The sequence below is a fragment of the Puntigrus tetrazona genome, chromosome 23 (assembly GCF_018831695.1).
Source record: "Puntigrus tetrazona isolate hp1 chromosome 23, ASM1883169v1, whole genome shotgun sequence".
Classification (NCBI taxonomy): Eukaryota; Metazoa; Chordata; class Actinopteri; order Cypriniformes; family Cyprinidae; genus Puntigrus; species Puntigrus tetrazona.
In genome coordinates this window covers 2463696-2479588 of record NC_056721.1, presented here as the reverse complement: position 1 = coordinate 2479588, position 15893 = coordinate 2463696, and the positions used below count along the sequence as shown (strand labels likewise).

The 15893-nt window shown below is 39.6% G+C and overlaps 1 protein-coding gene across 2 annotated transcripts; it reads left to right on the top strand.

The window, feature by feature from the left end:
* The first annotated feature begins 63 nt into the window (after window positions 1–63).
* LOC122328840 (protein sel-1 homolog 3-like) lies at window positions 64–15403 on the top strand. Of its 2 annotated transcripts, none has more exons than XM_043224856.1 (23): window positions 64–443; window positions 1411–1927; window positions 2421–2547; window positions 3785–3906; window positions 4097–4212; window positions 4346–4410; window positions 4720–4843; window positions 4973–5102; window positions 6057–6194; window positions 6272–6489; window positions 8278–8457; window positions 9442–9564; window positions 10466–10606; window positions 10814–10876; window positions 10950–11126; window positions 12116–12243; window positions 12383–12466; window positions 13393–13474; window positions 13556–13631; window positions 13764–13858; window positions 14005–14132; window positions 14478–14653; window positions 14751–15403. In XM_043224856.1, the coding sequence occupies exons 1-23, from the start codon at window positions 396–398 to the stop codon at window positions 14864–14866; spliced, it is 3174 nt and encodes a 1057-aa protein (XP_043080791.1). In that variant the 5' UTR covers window positions 64–395; the 3' UTR covers window positions 14867–15403. The 2 variants fall into 2 exon arrangements, with proteins under 2 accessions (XP_043080791.1, XP_043080790.1); XM_043224855.1 differs by having other exon boundaries at window positions 68–443; window positions 14748–15403.
* Window positions 15404–15893: the final 490 nt, after the last annotated feature.

Sequence of the window (15893 nt, the reverse complement as noted above, 5' to 3'; positions counted from 1 at the left end):
TATAATAGCAACGTTTCGTTGTTTCTTTATAACAATGGTTCTGTGGACTTCTGCGAAACAGAAAAATATAACCGATGGACGAAGCGTGTTTCTGTCGCTCAACAGAAAAAGGGAAACCGTTCTGAATGCCCATAGCGTTCCGTCGCGTCGCGTCGCTGCAGAGCAGATGAGGCGAGTCCAAGCATTATGAGTGTGTGTGTGTGTGTGTGTGTGTGTGTGTGTGGCGTATACAGTGACACTCAAACACACCTGTCATTCCCACACACGGAAGAGAGCGCGATACGCGATGAAGCATGTCGTGACAGCAAGCGCTCGAGCTTATCGTTCCACGCATCTGTAAACGTTGCGTTCGATCGCTTCACGACATCCCGCGTCGCGTTCATTCCACAGCGAAGATGAGAGCTGTGTGGCGTTTCGTCTGCGCAGCTTTCATGCTCTCGCCGGTAAGACGCTTTCAACTTGTTTCACTTCTGTGCAGCTTTCATAATTGTTTGAGTTCCGGGCTTTAAACGCGTTCGACTTTGAATTCGCGAATCGTTTCCGTATTCCTGATTTATATCGTTTTCATTTAAGTAGAGAAGTGATTTGTATACGTCACTAAAAGAAAGCATATTTTGACGAGGTACCATTTAAAAAAAAAAGGTACAGTGGATATGTACCGTGTTATTCTCTAAGGTAGCCTACCTTAAATATTGTAGATGAATAAACTTGTCCAATACAAGGCAAACAAAAATGTTTCCCTTAAAGATAATGACGCCTGTATAACACATACTAAGTAACTAGGCTACGTCTATTATTATTATATATTTGATGTATTATTATTATTGCGTTTTGACATTAAGCACATATTTTAAATAATCAACACTGTGGGAAAACACTCTATATTAAAAATCAATAGTCAAAACTAATGTGCGTCCCCCATGGACCACAAAACCAGTCATTATGGGTTATTTTTTTATACACAAAATGAAAGCTGAATAAATAATATAAATATTAGTGTATGGTTTGTTAGGATACAGGTCAGGGAGACAACTATTTGAATATCTGGAATCTGAGTGTGTGGGAAAAAAAACGAAATATTGAGAAAATCACTTTTAAAGTTCCTTAGCAATGCATATTACTGATCAAGAATGACGTTTTTATATGTTTATGGAAGGCAATTAACAAAATATCTTCACGGAACATGATCTTTACTTAATATCCTAATTTATTTTGCAAATCACAATTTAAAAAGGAAAGAATAATTTTCTTTATAGTTTTTATTATTATTAATGGAAGATCATAGCTTTTTAGTCTGGCATCACGCCCGAAGGCTTATTTCATATTAGTTGTCTAAATATAAAATAAACAAAATGCAGCCCTAACTTATTTTGTATTCATTCACTGAAATGTGGGTCTGTCTCTCTGAAGGTTTGGTGTGAGTCTCCTGATTCTGATGGAGACTTTGTGCAGTTTGGACATGCTCCTGACGGAGTCATTGACAAATGTGATGTAGAGGTGCAGTATAATTGCTCTGCTGCCTGTCGAATCGGGGTAGAAATAGTTATAACTACCCCAAGAAGGACAGGCGTGGTCGTCTACAGAAGGACTTGGGCTAACCGTGAGAATTTTGGAAAACCCAGATCCAGAACGTTTAATCTAGTGTTTCCACCAGCGGTGCTGTACAGGAGAGACTTTTTTGTCAGGCGACCACTGGAGACGTGCAGTGTGGTGCTGAGGGCCTGGACGGTTCATCTAGTTGAAAAGGAAATCGGTGGCAACCGTGAAAAAGGATACGAGCAATCTCTTGTGAGAACTTCTACGTCTTTGAGGACGCTTCCACTCGCTGAGCGTCCAGCATACCCCCAGACAAGTTCGGTCTCATGGGGCGCGTGGCTGATGTGGCAGCTGACCAAAGATACCGTGAGAAAATGTCCACAAGAATCAGGTGGGAACTGATCGGAATGCTTTTTTTAACCCCTCGCGGAGAACACAAAGATTTTCTTCACAGTCGTGTTTAGACAGACAGACCACATTGTGGCTATAAACTGTAATTATAGTCCTTGATATTATGTTGAGCGTGAATGAGAGTACTAGTTTAGATCGTTTTAAGACTGTACCGTCTTAATTTACCTGGTGCATCAACAGCACATTATGTTTCTATACTATTTTAGGTCCCGCTTTATATTAGGTGGCCATAACTACTATGCACTACTATGAGATATGGGTGAGGCAGTATGGGTAGGTTAAGATGAAAGGGATGGGTTAACAGTGTAATGAATGTAATTACAGATAATTTAGTTATATATAGGTCATTTTAAAAATATAAGTACAATGTAAAACAATACTTGCATTGTACCAAATGATTAATTAAAATGTAAGTACATAGTAGGTAAGGCCACCAAATATAAAGTGGGACTCATTTATTTGTGTTTTTCCAGACATTGTGGATATCCTGACCTTTCCATTCGCAAGCACTGGTGAGAGGTTTGGTGTCATACACACGTTCTCACCCTTTAGAAACAGAGATCTAGAATGGAGACGTATCCTCGCTTTCAAACAACCAAGGTCAGACTTGCTCTCAAGACTCAAGACTCACTCATCTACTCAGAATACATGAGCAACACCCTACCAATGCTCTAGACTCTCTGAAACCCCACCAAACTCTAGTAATCACTTAATAAACATTAGCAACAGCCCTGCACTCATCAGAAAATTCTATTCATTATTTATAACAGCCTAATTCCCTTGACTGAACTGCTTAGTAATATCTGGTTATCAGTCCGAAAATCTTAGTTAGAAAACCATATCAACAATCCAGTCATCAGCCAAAAAAGCCTTAGCAACACTCTAGTCATCAGTTAGAATCCCTTAGCAACACTCTAGTCATCAGTTAGAATCCCTTAGCAACACCCTAGTCATCAGTTAGAATCCCTTAGCAACACTCTAGTCATCAGTTAGAATCCCTTAGCAACACTCTAGTCATCAGTTAGAATCCCTTAGCAACACTCTAGTCATCAGTTAGAATCCCTTAGCAACACTCTAGTCATCAGTTAGAATCCCTTAGCAACACTCTAGTCATCAGTTAGAATCCCTTAGCAACACCCTAGTCATCAGTTAGAATCCCTTAGCAACACTCTAGTCATCAGTTAGAATCCCTTAGCAACACTCTAGTCATCAGTTAGAATCCCTTAGCAACACCCTAGTCATCAGTTAGAATCCCTTAGCAACACCCTAGTCATCAGTTAGAATCCCTTAGCAACACTCTAGTCATCAGTTAGAATGCCTTAGCAACACCCTAGATGTTAGTTGGAAAACCTCAGCAACAATCCAGTCATCTTGGGAGCACATCACTCCCAGAAAAGATAAAATGGGCAAAGAGGCGGACGTGGGTGGAGCTGAGGTGCTTATTTACTGAAACCACTCAAAATTAGCTATATTGATCAAAACTTATTTTAGAACGATATCTTTGATTTCATTAACGCACAGTTAAATCTCCTGCGATAATAAATGCTTTTTTCCCTTGCTTGTCAGTGAGCCACGGCTCTGTGTAGTAAACGCTGCTTTATCTGAAAGCCTGTGATGGAGATTTACTACAGAACCAGCTTTACTGACAAGACACGCATGACGATTATTCGCGCAACCAGGACAGCTGTAGAGTTTCTACATGAGCTTTAACCTAACTAGCATTACTGTACCGAATGTAAACCTAATGAATGTTGCTGATAAATGCTAGAGATGTAGTAGAATGTGAAGAGGGTGTTGGCCTTCTGTGTGTGAAGATCCCATCGTCTGATTTCTGCAGGGTGACTCTGTCCGTGTGGCTGTACTTGCTGAGCAGGTGCAGCCAGTCAGTGTGTGGCATTGTCAAGCATGTTAATGAACACAGGAGCTATGGGAGTCCACTTATTATGCTGTCTGATACAGGTAAGCCAGTCGGGGAGCATTCCATTGTGTAAAAATAAAAGAAAGTTGTCCATTTCCTTTCTGGACAATTTTAAAACGACAATAAAGCGCTCGTATTTCTCAAACAAAACCAGCGCGATTGTTTTAGTCTGAAATGTACAGTAAGTTATTATTTACCGAAATACGTGTTTTCATATAAAAACGTTCTCAGGTGATATAGTGGTGCAGGTGCAAATGGCGGATGGAGAGGAGCAGGCATTTACCGCGCACGCTGCTTTACCCCTACATACCTGGATCCGTCTGGACATCTTCTTTCAGCTGTCAAAGGTATCCCTCATTCGTATTCACATGCAGTCATGTGCACTTTTCTTTTCAGTGACACTCAATGCACGGCCGATGAAACGTCATTCAGGTGTGACTGTTTTACAAATCGAACCCTTGAATGTTTTTCTCATGTCAGGCAAAACTCACAATTACAAAGACGTTACCCGGAGAAGAGACTTTGGAGACCACTCATTTTTTTGAGTAAGTCGTAACACTTTGGAAAAAATACCTTAAAAAAAAAAAAAAAAACTTTTTATAAAAGTCTTTGTCTTGTTTCCAAGTAAAGTAATCTATAAATATCTATAAAATAATATAAAATTCAACCAAGAAATACATTAAATAAAATATGAGAGAAATCTCTCATAAAGTGTATTGTCTTGATTTGATGACAGATTTTTTTCTCTATTTTTTAGATAAACATCTAACTATATGTATTTATGTTTTAGTGTTTAGTGTCATTTTTATAGTGCAGATCACTTTAAGTCTGTGATTTTTTTCTCTTCTTTTCAGTTTTCGGCAGGCCATTCAATTCAATGACACGTCAGGATATTTCGTGATTGGTGGATGCAGCTACATGCAGGGCTTTCATGGCTATATCGGACCAATCAGATACTCTCGTTTAGGCTCAGAAAACGTGAGTCTTCTCTTATGAATAGATAAATGCATGTGACAAAAGCAGTTTATTATGCTAATATTATTCAAACTATGCAGCATGCATTCGAACATTATTGTGAGATAGTACCTTGTATCGTTTCTGTTCAAGGTGACAAACCCCCTGTCCCCCGCGAGGACGCTAAAGAAGCTAGACAGAGTCCACAGACACTGTGAGGAAATGAGACATGTTACTGAAGACTATCTGCAAGCTTTGAGACAGAACCGAGACATCTCTAGAGGTCAGTTACGATGAAACTCATGTGGCTTTTAATTTCACGTAACTGGAATAAGAAGACCAATCTTATAGTCTTGCATTTTTTAATCAATCTCATTTGAGGTCCTATTTTTCGAACATACAGTCATGGCCAAAAATATTGGCACCCATCGTAAATACGATCAAAGAAGACTGTAAAAATTCATCTGCATTGTTAAAAATCTAACCTTTCATTGGATAATCATAATTTAAAATAGAGGGAAATTAAATTATTAAATAAATGTTTATCTCAAATACACTTTGGACACAATTATTGGCACCCTTAGAAATTCCTATGAATAAAATACCTCTGTAGTATATTCCTATTCATATTCATGATTTTGAACACTCCAGGGTAATTATGACATGGCTTAACATGGTTTCACAGAAATATAAATAAGAGCAAAAACAAAGATTAAACTCCCTTAATCATCCATCACAATGAGAAAAACCAAAGAATATATTTATGATGTGCAGCAAAAGGTAATTGAGCTTCACAGTGAAAAGAGCTAGAGCAGTGAAAGTTCACATTTCCACCATCAGGAAAATAATTAAGAATTTCCAATCGAACATAACATGTTTGGAAACTGTCTGGAAGAGGATGTTTGTCTATATCGTCCTAATGCACCTTGAGAAGGAGAGTTTGAGTGCCTAAAGACTCTCCAAGGACCACAGCTGGAGAAAATTACTCCTTGTTCATCCAAAAACAAATTTAAGCATATTCGGTTTTTAGGATTTTGTGATTTTTTTCAATAAAAGATAAAAAAAAAGGATTAACAATTACCAATTGTCACAGCCTTCTTTGATCATATTTACCAAGGGTGCTGATATTTTTGCCTGTACTTTATCGTGAATGGATTGAAGTTGATATCAACCCTGCAGTTAAACAAAACTTTCTGTTTGGGAACGTTTCTAAAGACTTTGTGTTTTTGGTGATCAGAAGTTTGTGAGTCTTATTATGGCGGCCTTAAGAGGAAGTTTGGTCATAGGGAATGTACACAAACCTGGTCGTGGGACCAGCAAAGGAGATTCAACCTTACCCTGAGGCTTTTAGAAGAACACCACGATCTCATAAAAGGTAGCTGTGGTTCAACATCACCATCTATAAACTTTGATGACTCCTGGTGGACAGGTTCCTCTTGCTTTGCTCTTCAGGTCTGGGCAACAGCAGCACACAGTTACTAGGTCGAGTGATTTTCCAGGATGCTGTGAAGACGATATCTAAAGCAGAGGAATCTGATGGCAGCCTGGATGTCATGTCCAGTGTTATTGAGCAGCTTCGGGTGTCCTCCTGCTGGGGTCACCAGCACTCCTCTCTCCTGCTCGCCACCCTGCTCCTGGCTGGCCTGGGCGTCCCGATGGACCTGGAACAGGTGGGAACCACAACCTCTGAGCATTCAAGTCAAGATGAAATCAGAATTAACCCCATTTACCTTCTTGAATGGGTAGTTCAACCGAAAGTGAAAATTCGGTCACCATTTTCTCACCATCGTATTGTTCTAAACCTGTAAGACATTTGTTCATCAACAAAACATAAATGACAAAAGAGAGATTCATGTCCTTTCTATGCAACTACCACTTTGTTATTTCCAAAAATTCTAAAGAGATTATAAAACGAATACATGAATCGAGCAGTTCAGACCAAATTTTCGAGGAGACTCCACTTCATATGATCATTTAATTTAGGCAATAAACAAGTATCAATGTATACATCATTGTGACAAAATGAAGCTCAAACATGCTTGCTTGACAAACCAATAAGGTTAGTTATAATGTTTTACGCAACTCATATGATCTTTTAAGAGAACCAGTAGATGTTTCCATCTACCTATTGGTCTGCATATTTTAGAATATCACATTGAAAAAAACATTGGTTGAATATGCCACAGTTCTAAAACTATTTCTTAAAATGTGCATAAAAAGCATATGTGCAAAACTGAGTCGGATAAACTGTTTATCCAATAAGAAAATCTTTTTATACGCTATGATGGAAACACATTTCCCGAATAAATTCCAATAGACGCATTGTAAAAATCACGCGACTTCGCACTATGAGATGCGATAACATTACTATCTTGATATTATTTGCAAATGTTTTATGCAGTATTGTAGTTTCGCTTATAAATTCGCATATTTGGATGAAAACACAGGTAGTGAGGTTTGTTTCGTATGGAAAGCAGACAGGGCCAAAACTCTTTACATGAAATGTGTGAAATTATGCTGTGTCAACACCGTCCGTGTCAACGCTGAAATTTTCAATGCGTTCCTTTTGTAGGTTCTACACGCATTCTCACCGCGTTACGCAAGTCGTACTGTTAAAAATACTATTAGAATAACTAAATACGCATCATGTTTGTGTATGAATATAATAATGCATTAATGTGGACGAACAGATTACGTAGGAAGCACACAACGAGGAATCTCACTATTAACGGTCTTTAACGATCCACAATGGAAAGGAAGCAGGCAAACAGTAATCACACGCATACATAGACGCCAACGCTAAAGACGTATCTAAAGGCGAGACCAAACAACCTGACTTCAAACAGACTGGAACTTATAAAGCCGAAAGTAAATGACATAATTGACTGAACACACCTGAACCTAATGAGACCATCAACTGAAGACAGAAAGTAGGTCACACAGAGCACATGGGACATGAAAACAACAACAAACAGTCCTAGGACGTGGCAGTTTGTTCACTGATCAATGTTTGCATATTTAATTTTAAAAGACAAATCGTGTTTTTTCTTTTTGAAGCATCACAGTTTTAGGGAACTCTCTCAGATTTCATTAAAAAAATATTAATTTGTGATCTGAACAAAGGTCTTACAGGTTTAAAGTGAAATGAAGGTGAGTAAGTAATGACAGAATTTTTATTCTGAAATAGATGAGCAAAGTCTGTAATCTAAGTATTTCTGGATAATAATAGTTCTACACGACTGCAGCATCCGCCTTTAAAAGCATTGACCGCTCTGAGGTTCCAGTAGGCTAATCTCCTATATTCTCATTGATATTTAGTGCCACGGTTTACCAGTGACGTAGTTGTTTGCATGTGTTTTCTAGGATATTTTCAGTTTTGCGCATGAGTTTAATTTGAATCATTGAATGCAAATAAAGCTAATGACAGTCTTTAATTGTCAATAACGTGTTTTTCTCAGGGTCATGTGTATAGTTTGATAGGAGGCGTCTCCGATGACCGTCTCGCTCTGATGCATTTGGGATACAAGCACATGCAGGGTCTGGACGGTTTCCCTAAAGACCAGAACACAGCATACGGCTACTACGCCAACATCGGCAAACAGACCAGCATTGACCGCGATAAAGTACAAGACTCTTGGGTGGGTTACACATTTATCTACAGAGATTAGAAATGACTTCATAGGTATAGTACATAAGTTATATTTAAACCAGCTCTGGATGTCTGTATTTACCTTTATCTCAGAATTACCGGCTGTCATTTCAGTTCGATTAATCATTTCACAGCACATATATTGGAATATACAGTGGTGTGAAAAAAATCATCAAACAAATGTAATTTATTAATCAAACACAAGTAAACACAACATGCAGTTTTTAAATGAAGGCTTTTAAAAAATCGAAAACCACATGGTGAAAGCCATTGTGAAAAAGTTTTGGCCCCCCTCCCCCTATTAAACCATAACTTAACTGTGGTTTATCACACCTGACTTCAATCTCTCTAGCCACACTTAGACCTGAATACTGCCACACGTGTTCACAATCAAGGCACCTGCCTGACAAAGTGAAGTAGAGCGAAGGATCCTACGTGTCATGTTGAGATTAAAAGAAACCACATTGAGAGCCATTATCCACAAATGACGAAAACATGGAACAGTGGTGAACCTTCCCAGGAGTGACAGGCTGAGCAAAATTACCCCAACGGTGACTGATCCAAGAGGTCAAAAAGACCCCACAACAACATCCAAACAGCTGCAGTTTACCAAAAGAAGCTTGCATAAAAACACTGATTTAAATTTCATTTCAGTCAGTAAAATATAGTTGATTTGAATCAGGCATACACTACAGACTATGGAATGAAAGGGAATTACATTTGCAAATGCTCATTTGCTAATAAAATGGTTCCTTTGTACGAGGTGGATCTCAATATTTGAGCACAGTCAAATACTTAGAAAAATGACACTGCTGAACTGTGTTAAGTTGGTTGTTAATGAAAAATTGGATTGAAACATTTGTAAACACAAAGGCAGACCTTGACTCAACTGAACATCCTGGGCCATCAGGTTTGCGTTCGTGGATCGTTTTGATGCGAACTAATCCTGTGTAAATGTATCTCTTCTGTGCAGCAAACTCTTACAGAACACATTCATTTAAACAATGACGACGAGCTCCACACGCAAACGGGCGAGCTGGGCGACATTGCGCAGTATTTGAAACACCAGGCTGACAGAGGAGATGTAGAGTCTCAGGTCTTCACTTTTTATCCTCGTTTTCTCTCGATCTCTCTTTGTCTTTAAACTTGAACTTTTTACTTTAGTTTAGTATTTTTTTTACACAATTGAAGATATTTTAGTTGAAAACCGGGAGGCTTGTGTTCGCAGCAACACACAGATGCAGTGTTTTTATTAAAATCAAAGTGTAAATGCACATAGAAAACGTATTGTGCTGTGGCTGATGCAGAAAGGTGTATATAGTTTGTGTGTAGCGATATTTTTTACTTGGCAGTCAATGGGACAATCAAAAGCCTCCCAGTTTTCATTTAAAATATTGAAATTCCGAAAACAAACAAAGCTTTTTTGAGTTTGGAACGACATTGGGTGATGAATGACAAAATTTTAATTTCAGGGTGGAGTAACCCTTTAAAACCAAATTCAAATCGCCGAAAAGAATGTTCTTAATAGTCATCGTGAATATCTTATAATATAATATTAAATTATAATAAACTCTTTACCTTTTTTCCTCATTTTAGAACATTTTTACACAAGTGCCTAAAAGCTTTGACAGTACTGTAGCTCAGGAGCCTTAATGAAAACAAGAGGTTGGGTTGAGGGTGTGGAACATTTCTTTAGAAACTTCATTTTCAATTGTTAAGTTCAGTTTTGAATGCATGAATACCAAGAAACAAAAACAGCAAAAACATTTCCCTGGACTCGGTGACTCCATTTTATGTTTGAGTGATCATTCTAAACAAAAGGGGGAAAAAATACTATACTATACTAATAATTTCTCACTGAAATCCAAATCATGTACAAAAGATGACAACGATAACCAGGGTCTATAGAATATTCCCATAACATTACAGATAATTGTCATTGAGGGACTTTTGTTTCTTCATTTGAGATTGTCATTGTGGGCTGGTGTTTCTTGTAGAAATCTCTGGCCAGGATGCTTCTGTGGGGCAGTAACGGGATGAAGAAAGACATCCGAGCAGCAGTCATGTGGTACGCCAGAAGCGCCCAGCAGATGGTCGATCCCATCGCCATGTACGACTACGCCATTCTCCTCCTGAAGGTGATCCACAGGTTACATGGAAATAACCCGAGCCGTATCTTTTCAAGCATTTGCATTGTAAAAGGCTCACGCATGTACGTTTTGTATAAGTACAAACTCCCGACACAAGATTAGGAAAATAAATGTAAAATGGTGTATCTGTAGACACTTTCAAGTCTACCTGTCACATAGACCTGAGGAACAACTGCTTGCTTTGTGCTTGAACAGGGCATAGGAGTGAAGAAGAACCGGACGTTTGGTCTCGAGCTTCTGAAGAAAGCCGCCGACATGGTGAGTACAAGTACGAGCTTGTGTGTGGAAGCTTCGTGATTTCTATAATGGGCCGTGTGTGTGTTTTTCTCAGGGTTCGGTAGAAGCTCTGAATGGCCTCGGATGGTACTACAGTACCATAGTCAAGGACGGAAGAAAGGCCTTTCGATACTTTGAGCTGGCGGCTCAGAACGGCAGTCGTGATGGACTCTTCAATTTGGGCATCTACCATTTAAATGGTGACAATCCTGACAAACCAGAAAAGAATGAGGTCAGAGGTCATTCATTTAAAGGAGTAGTGCACCCAATAATGAACATTTGCTGTTAATTTACTCACCTTCAGGCTAGTCAAGATGTAGATGAACCTTTATCTTCAGTAGAACAGAAAAGAAGATTTAATAGGTGATGTGACCCTCAAACAAATTATGTGCTTAATGTAGAAAGTAAGTTAGTGTTCATAAGTTTTCATAAGCGTTTATAATCAAGTAGGAGATCATTTGTGACCCTGGACCCCAAAACCATAAGGGTCCATTTTCAAATTAAGAACGAAGAAGTGAATGAATTAAAGAAATCGCGACAGCAGGAGATTTTATCACTCAAGAGATGATTCGCCTTGGGGCTGGCCAAATGTTAGTTCACTCAAATCTAAGTAACAAATCAGAGAACACTGGCGGACACATTAGCATTGGGCCAAAAAAAGAGCTGTGGACAGAATCGCCTGTTTCGAATAGTGAGCGGTTGCTACGCCACTGTTTCAGGGTTTGGGTATGTTGTTAGGCTGTAACTCGTCAAATCATGACATCAAATTAACATTTCACTCAAGTCGATCGCTGAAACAAGCTAAATTTTGTATAAAGTCTTTACGAATAAAATGTAAAAAAATAGATGCGATGTGAAGGTAGATTACACAGTCATTTATTTTCATATCTGTCATATACTTTAAGTTCCTCCATAGTTAAAAATGCAGCTTTATTGTCTAAAACAAAATTATAAATCAACAGTTCAGTTACATTTAGCATTGATTTTAAAGCACTTTTACTTGTTTATAAATCACTCTGTGGCCATACCCATAATTTCCAATAATAAGGGGCCTTTACTGTATAACATCTTCAGGCACCAACATCTTTGATGGCCTGAGGGTGAGTGAATTAAAAGCAAATTTTAATTTTTGGCTGAACTACTTCTAGATACTTCAAAATGGAGAGTTTCATATGTTATGGCATAAGATTACAGTGTGTTGATCTCAATGACTTTTTTCAGACCGCTGCGTTCTACTACTTCTTGGATGCGGCTGAGTTGGGTCACATGGACGGCGCCGTGCAGTCAGCGTTGTTTCTCTCCACTGGATCTACACAAGGAGTGCCGAGAGAGCCAAATAAAGCTGTGCTGTATGTCAGCCTCAACACAGCAGTCCTTCGGTCACACAGCTGCCACCACACATAGACCGAACAACATTCACATCTGATCAATATTCAGTGTTTTGTTATGTATATATTTTTGGTTTTTTGGGTTTCTGTTTTTCTTCAGGCTGTTGAAGCAAGTCAGTGAGATGAATGGACACCTGGGTTTCATGGTTAAAGAAGCACTTCAGACTTATCAAGGAGGATCATGGTGAGATATCCATCTGTCCATCCATCTTTTCATCCATCCTTTCATACTGTACATCCATCCAACCCTGTACATTCATCCAGCATCTATCCATCCAACCCTGCAAATAGTACATCCATCCATCATCCCTTTATCTATCATCTATCCATCCATCCATCCATCCATCTCTGCATACAGTATATCCAACCATCCAACCCTCCAAATAGTACATCCATCTATCATTCCTTTATCCATCATCCCTTCATCTATTTATCTGTCCATCTACCCATCCCTTCATCTATTTATGTGTACATCCATCCATCAACCTTTATCTATCCATCTATTCATCCATCTCTGCATACAGTATATCCATCCATCCATCCTTTCATCTATCATCCATCCATCCATCCATCCATCAATCATCTAGCCATCCAGCCCTGCAAAAGCACATCCATTCATCATCCCTTTATCCATCATCCATCCATCATCCCTTTATCTGTCTACCCATCCATCCATCCATCCATCCATCCAACCCTGCATATAGTGCATCACCCATTCATCCAACCCTTCATCTATCTATCCATCTCTGCATTCAATACTTCCATCCATCCATCCATACCTGCATACACATCCATCTATCCAAAATCCATCCACACATTCCTTCTTAAATTCATTCATCTAGCCATTCAACATCCTTCCATCTTTTTAACTATCCTTTCTTCTTTCCATCCATCCATACGTCCATCTCTTAGGGTAAAACTCTTACGTTGTACTTGTTTTATAGTTACATAGTTCATGTGGTCTCAGAAAGCTTCTGAATAAAGTCAAATGAGAACTTAATGACGCTTTTTCAGTGACCAGCGCATTATTCAGTATAACTTCCTTCGTATAACAATCATACTGTTTTGAAATGACATATTTCTGAATGTTTGTGTGACTGTCTCTTGGAGGAATGAAGCGTTGGTGAAATATGCCATGCTAGCAGAAACTGGTCTGGGTGTGGCACAGCACAACGCCGCCCATCTGTGTGAGGTGAACATCTCAACATCTGCCAGTCCAGCCATCTCAAGCCTTTCATGTTTTCTAATCCTATTATTTCATGTGCATTTCCAGCTGTTATATCACGGTTCTGCCTGTCAGTGGAGGTACCACAACTACTCCACCTACAACCACATCCCTCAGGAAGCTGGTGAATACTACTTCTCCTTATACGGCACTTCTCGTAATATAATAATAATAATAATCTTAAGCCTAATATTTCGGTCCATCTCCCTCTTTCTTTATCAGCTTTTATGTACTTCTGTTTCTCTGCCTTCTGCAGGCTTATTGCGGATGGGAGATTATTACAGTGAACTAGCTGATATGGTGAAGGCCATAGACATGTACAGTACTGCAGCAGTGCATGGCAGCGCTCAGGTACACGAACACACACACACACACACACACACACACACACACAGAGTCATTTTTGGAATTTTACAAAAATCTAAATGCATCAAATCAAATGTATTTTTTTTTATATAAAATAATCCAAAAATAGTAATCGTTTGTCTGATCGCCAGGGCCTCTTTAATCTGGCCACATTAATTGAAGACGGTTATGAAGTTCCTGACATTATTCGGGATCAGATGGGACTCTCAGATGCACACAGTGTGAGCCGGAGCGATGTGGTGGCAGATCTAATATCCAGGTCTGTGCGCGCTGCGCTCCATGCTGTCTCTATGCTGACGCGAAGAACACTTTTCAGCTCTGTGGTTGCTTTGAATTATGCAAAACACAGTGCAAAACAAGTCGTGCGCTTCTTTGTGATATAGTGTTTAGAGGCCGTGATACTGGTTCTTATATATATATAGTTGTTGTTTTTTTATAATATGCACCAATAAATCATTTACAAAGTGTGAGGTAAGTGCACTAATAAGTAAATAGTGTCCATTCTCTATCCATGTTGACTTTAAGAACAATGCAAGCGTCCCGAGCTCAAGCTCAGGTTGAACACACCTGCTCTCACCTGACTCTGCTCCTCTTCCTGCTGCAGGTGCTGGGAGTTGGAGGAGGGAGACGTGACCCCGTGTTCTCTAGTGCTCTGGAGGATGGAGCTGAGGAGAGCGTGGAGAGACTTCACACACAGCTCTGTTCATCTGCCTCTGGCCTGCGGGATCTTCGCCGCGCTCGCAGCCTTTGCATTCGCTGTGCTGTTACGAACCCTTCTGGGTAAAACATCCATCGCTAAATGAAAATATTGAGCTGCTGGTGATAAATGATTAATGTTGTGCTCTTTCACTTTGGTTTGTGGTTTCATCTTCAGCAGGTCGCTCTGCGCTTTACCTGTCCACTAGTCAGTCACCAGACAGACACGGGACACCTGAAGCTGAGGGCCCGGAACAGGAACTCATCGCCATTCGGCGCAGGAAGCGTCTGATTTAATCGTGACAGTGACTGGAGTCTGCGCATGCGTGCTCTTCGTCACGTTCATTTCCCATCTGCTTTGAAAAGAGCGTAAGACTATGCGTCCGTCAAGAGCTCGCTTTATCTCAGCGTACTGCAGGAGAACTGAACCAGTGTAAATACACCTTAAGGCAGTGTTCACACCTGGCGTTTTTTCTGACACGAAAGTGTTTTTTATGGAAAATAATACGCTGTTACAAAAAAGCAGCCGAGAGCGTTTGTTGCTATAGCAACGGCAGCCTAGCGCGGCGTGCGGCAGAAATGTCGTGAAAGCGTGGAAAGTTGTAGTTTTTTTCAGCCCGAAAAGACTCTCTTAGCTGCATAAAAAAAGTCCAGCGGATTCGTTTTAAAAAGCGCTGATTACTTTTTGAAGACACGTTAACTTCCTAGGACTCTTAATTCAGAAAAGACGCTAAGTGTGAACGTAGCCTTCGGATGAATTCATGAACAAAGTGGCCGGTAACCTGTGTTGATTCATCTACTTTTTCTAGGTGAAATAAAGTTTGAACACTGGAATGTTTGCAGTGCATAAATGTCGCGTGAAACGCGACGGTTGTCTTTTTCTTTCATCTGAATAGCTGTGGTTTCACGCGACACGTGACAGAAGTGTGTTTAAACTGTGTGTTTTTACACCGCACACAGCAGAAAACACTGAAACGATTAAATGTACACAGCCCTGTTGGGAAGAAAACAGGCATGTGCTCATTAAGTGTGTTTTGAAGCATGGCTGCTGGTTTGAGCTGGTTTAAGGGAGTCACGTGCTGGCTAGCTCCTGCTCACGAGCAGCTATGCTAAGCTAAGCCGGGACATTTCCGAGCAATGTACTAACGCTACACTCAAATCAACCCCAAGGATGTGCAGAATAAGTGTTTAGAACATATTCAATGCCTCACTTTTACAGAACAAGCTGATTTTTAGATCAATATTGTGATTGACCAATAAGATTTGAAGAACACATTATAGTTTTTGTGAAGTTTATCCTACATCAGTGTCATTCATCTATGAC

What these genes read in the sequence shown, in the direction of transcription:
- LOC122328840 (XM_043224855.1), top strand. Translation starts at nt 396, where the DNA reads ATGAGAGCTGTGTGGCGTTTCGTCTGCGCAGCTTTCATGCTCTCGCCG. An exon ending in GAGCCAAATAAAGCTGTGCT is followed by an intron (nt 12,244 to 12,382) that starts GTATGTCAGCCT and finishes GTTTTTCTTCAG; the next exon opens with GCTGTTGAAGCAAGTCAGTG. An exon ending in CAGTGCATGGCAGCGCTCAG is followed by an intron (nt 13,859 to 14,004) that starts GTACACGAACAC and finishes TCTGATCGCCAG; the next exon opens with GGCCTCTTTAATCTGGCCAC.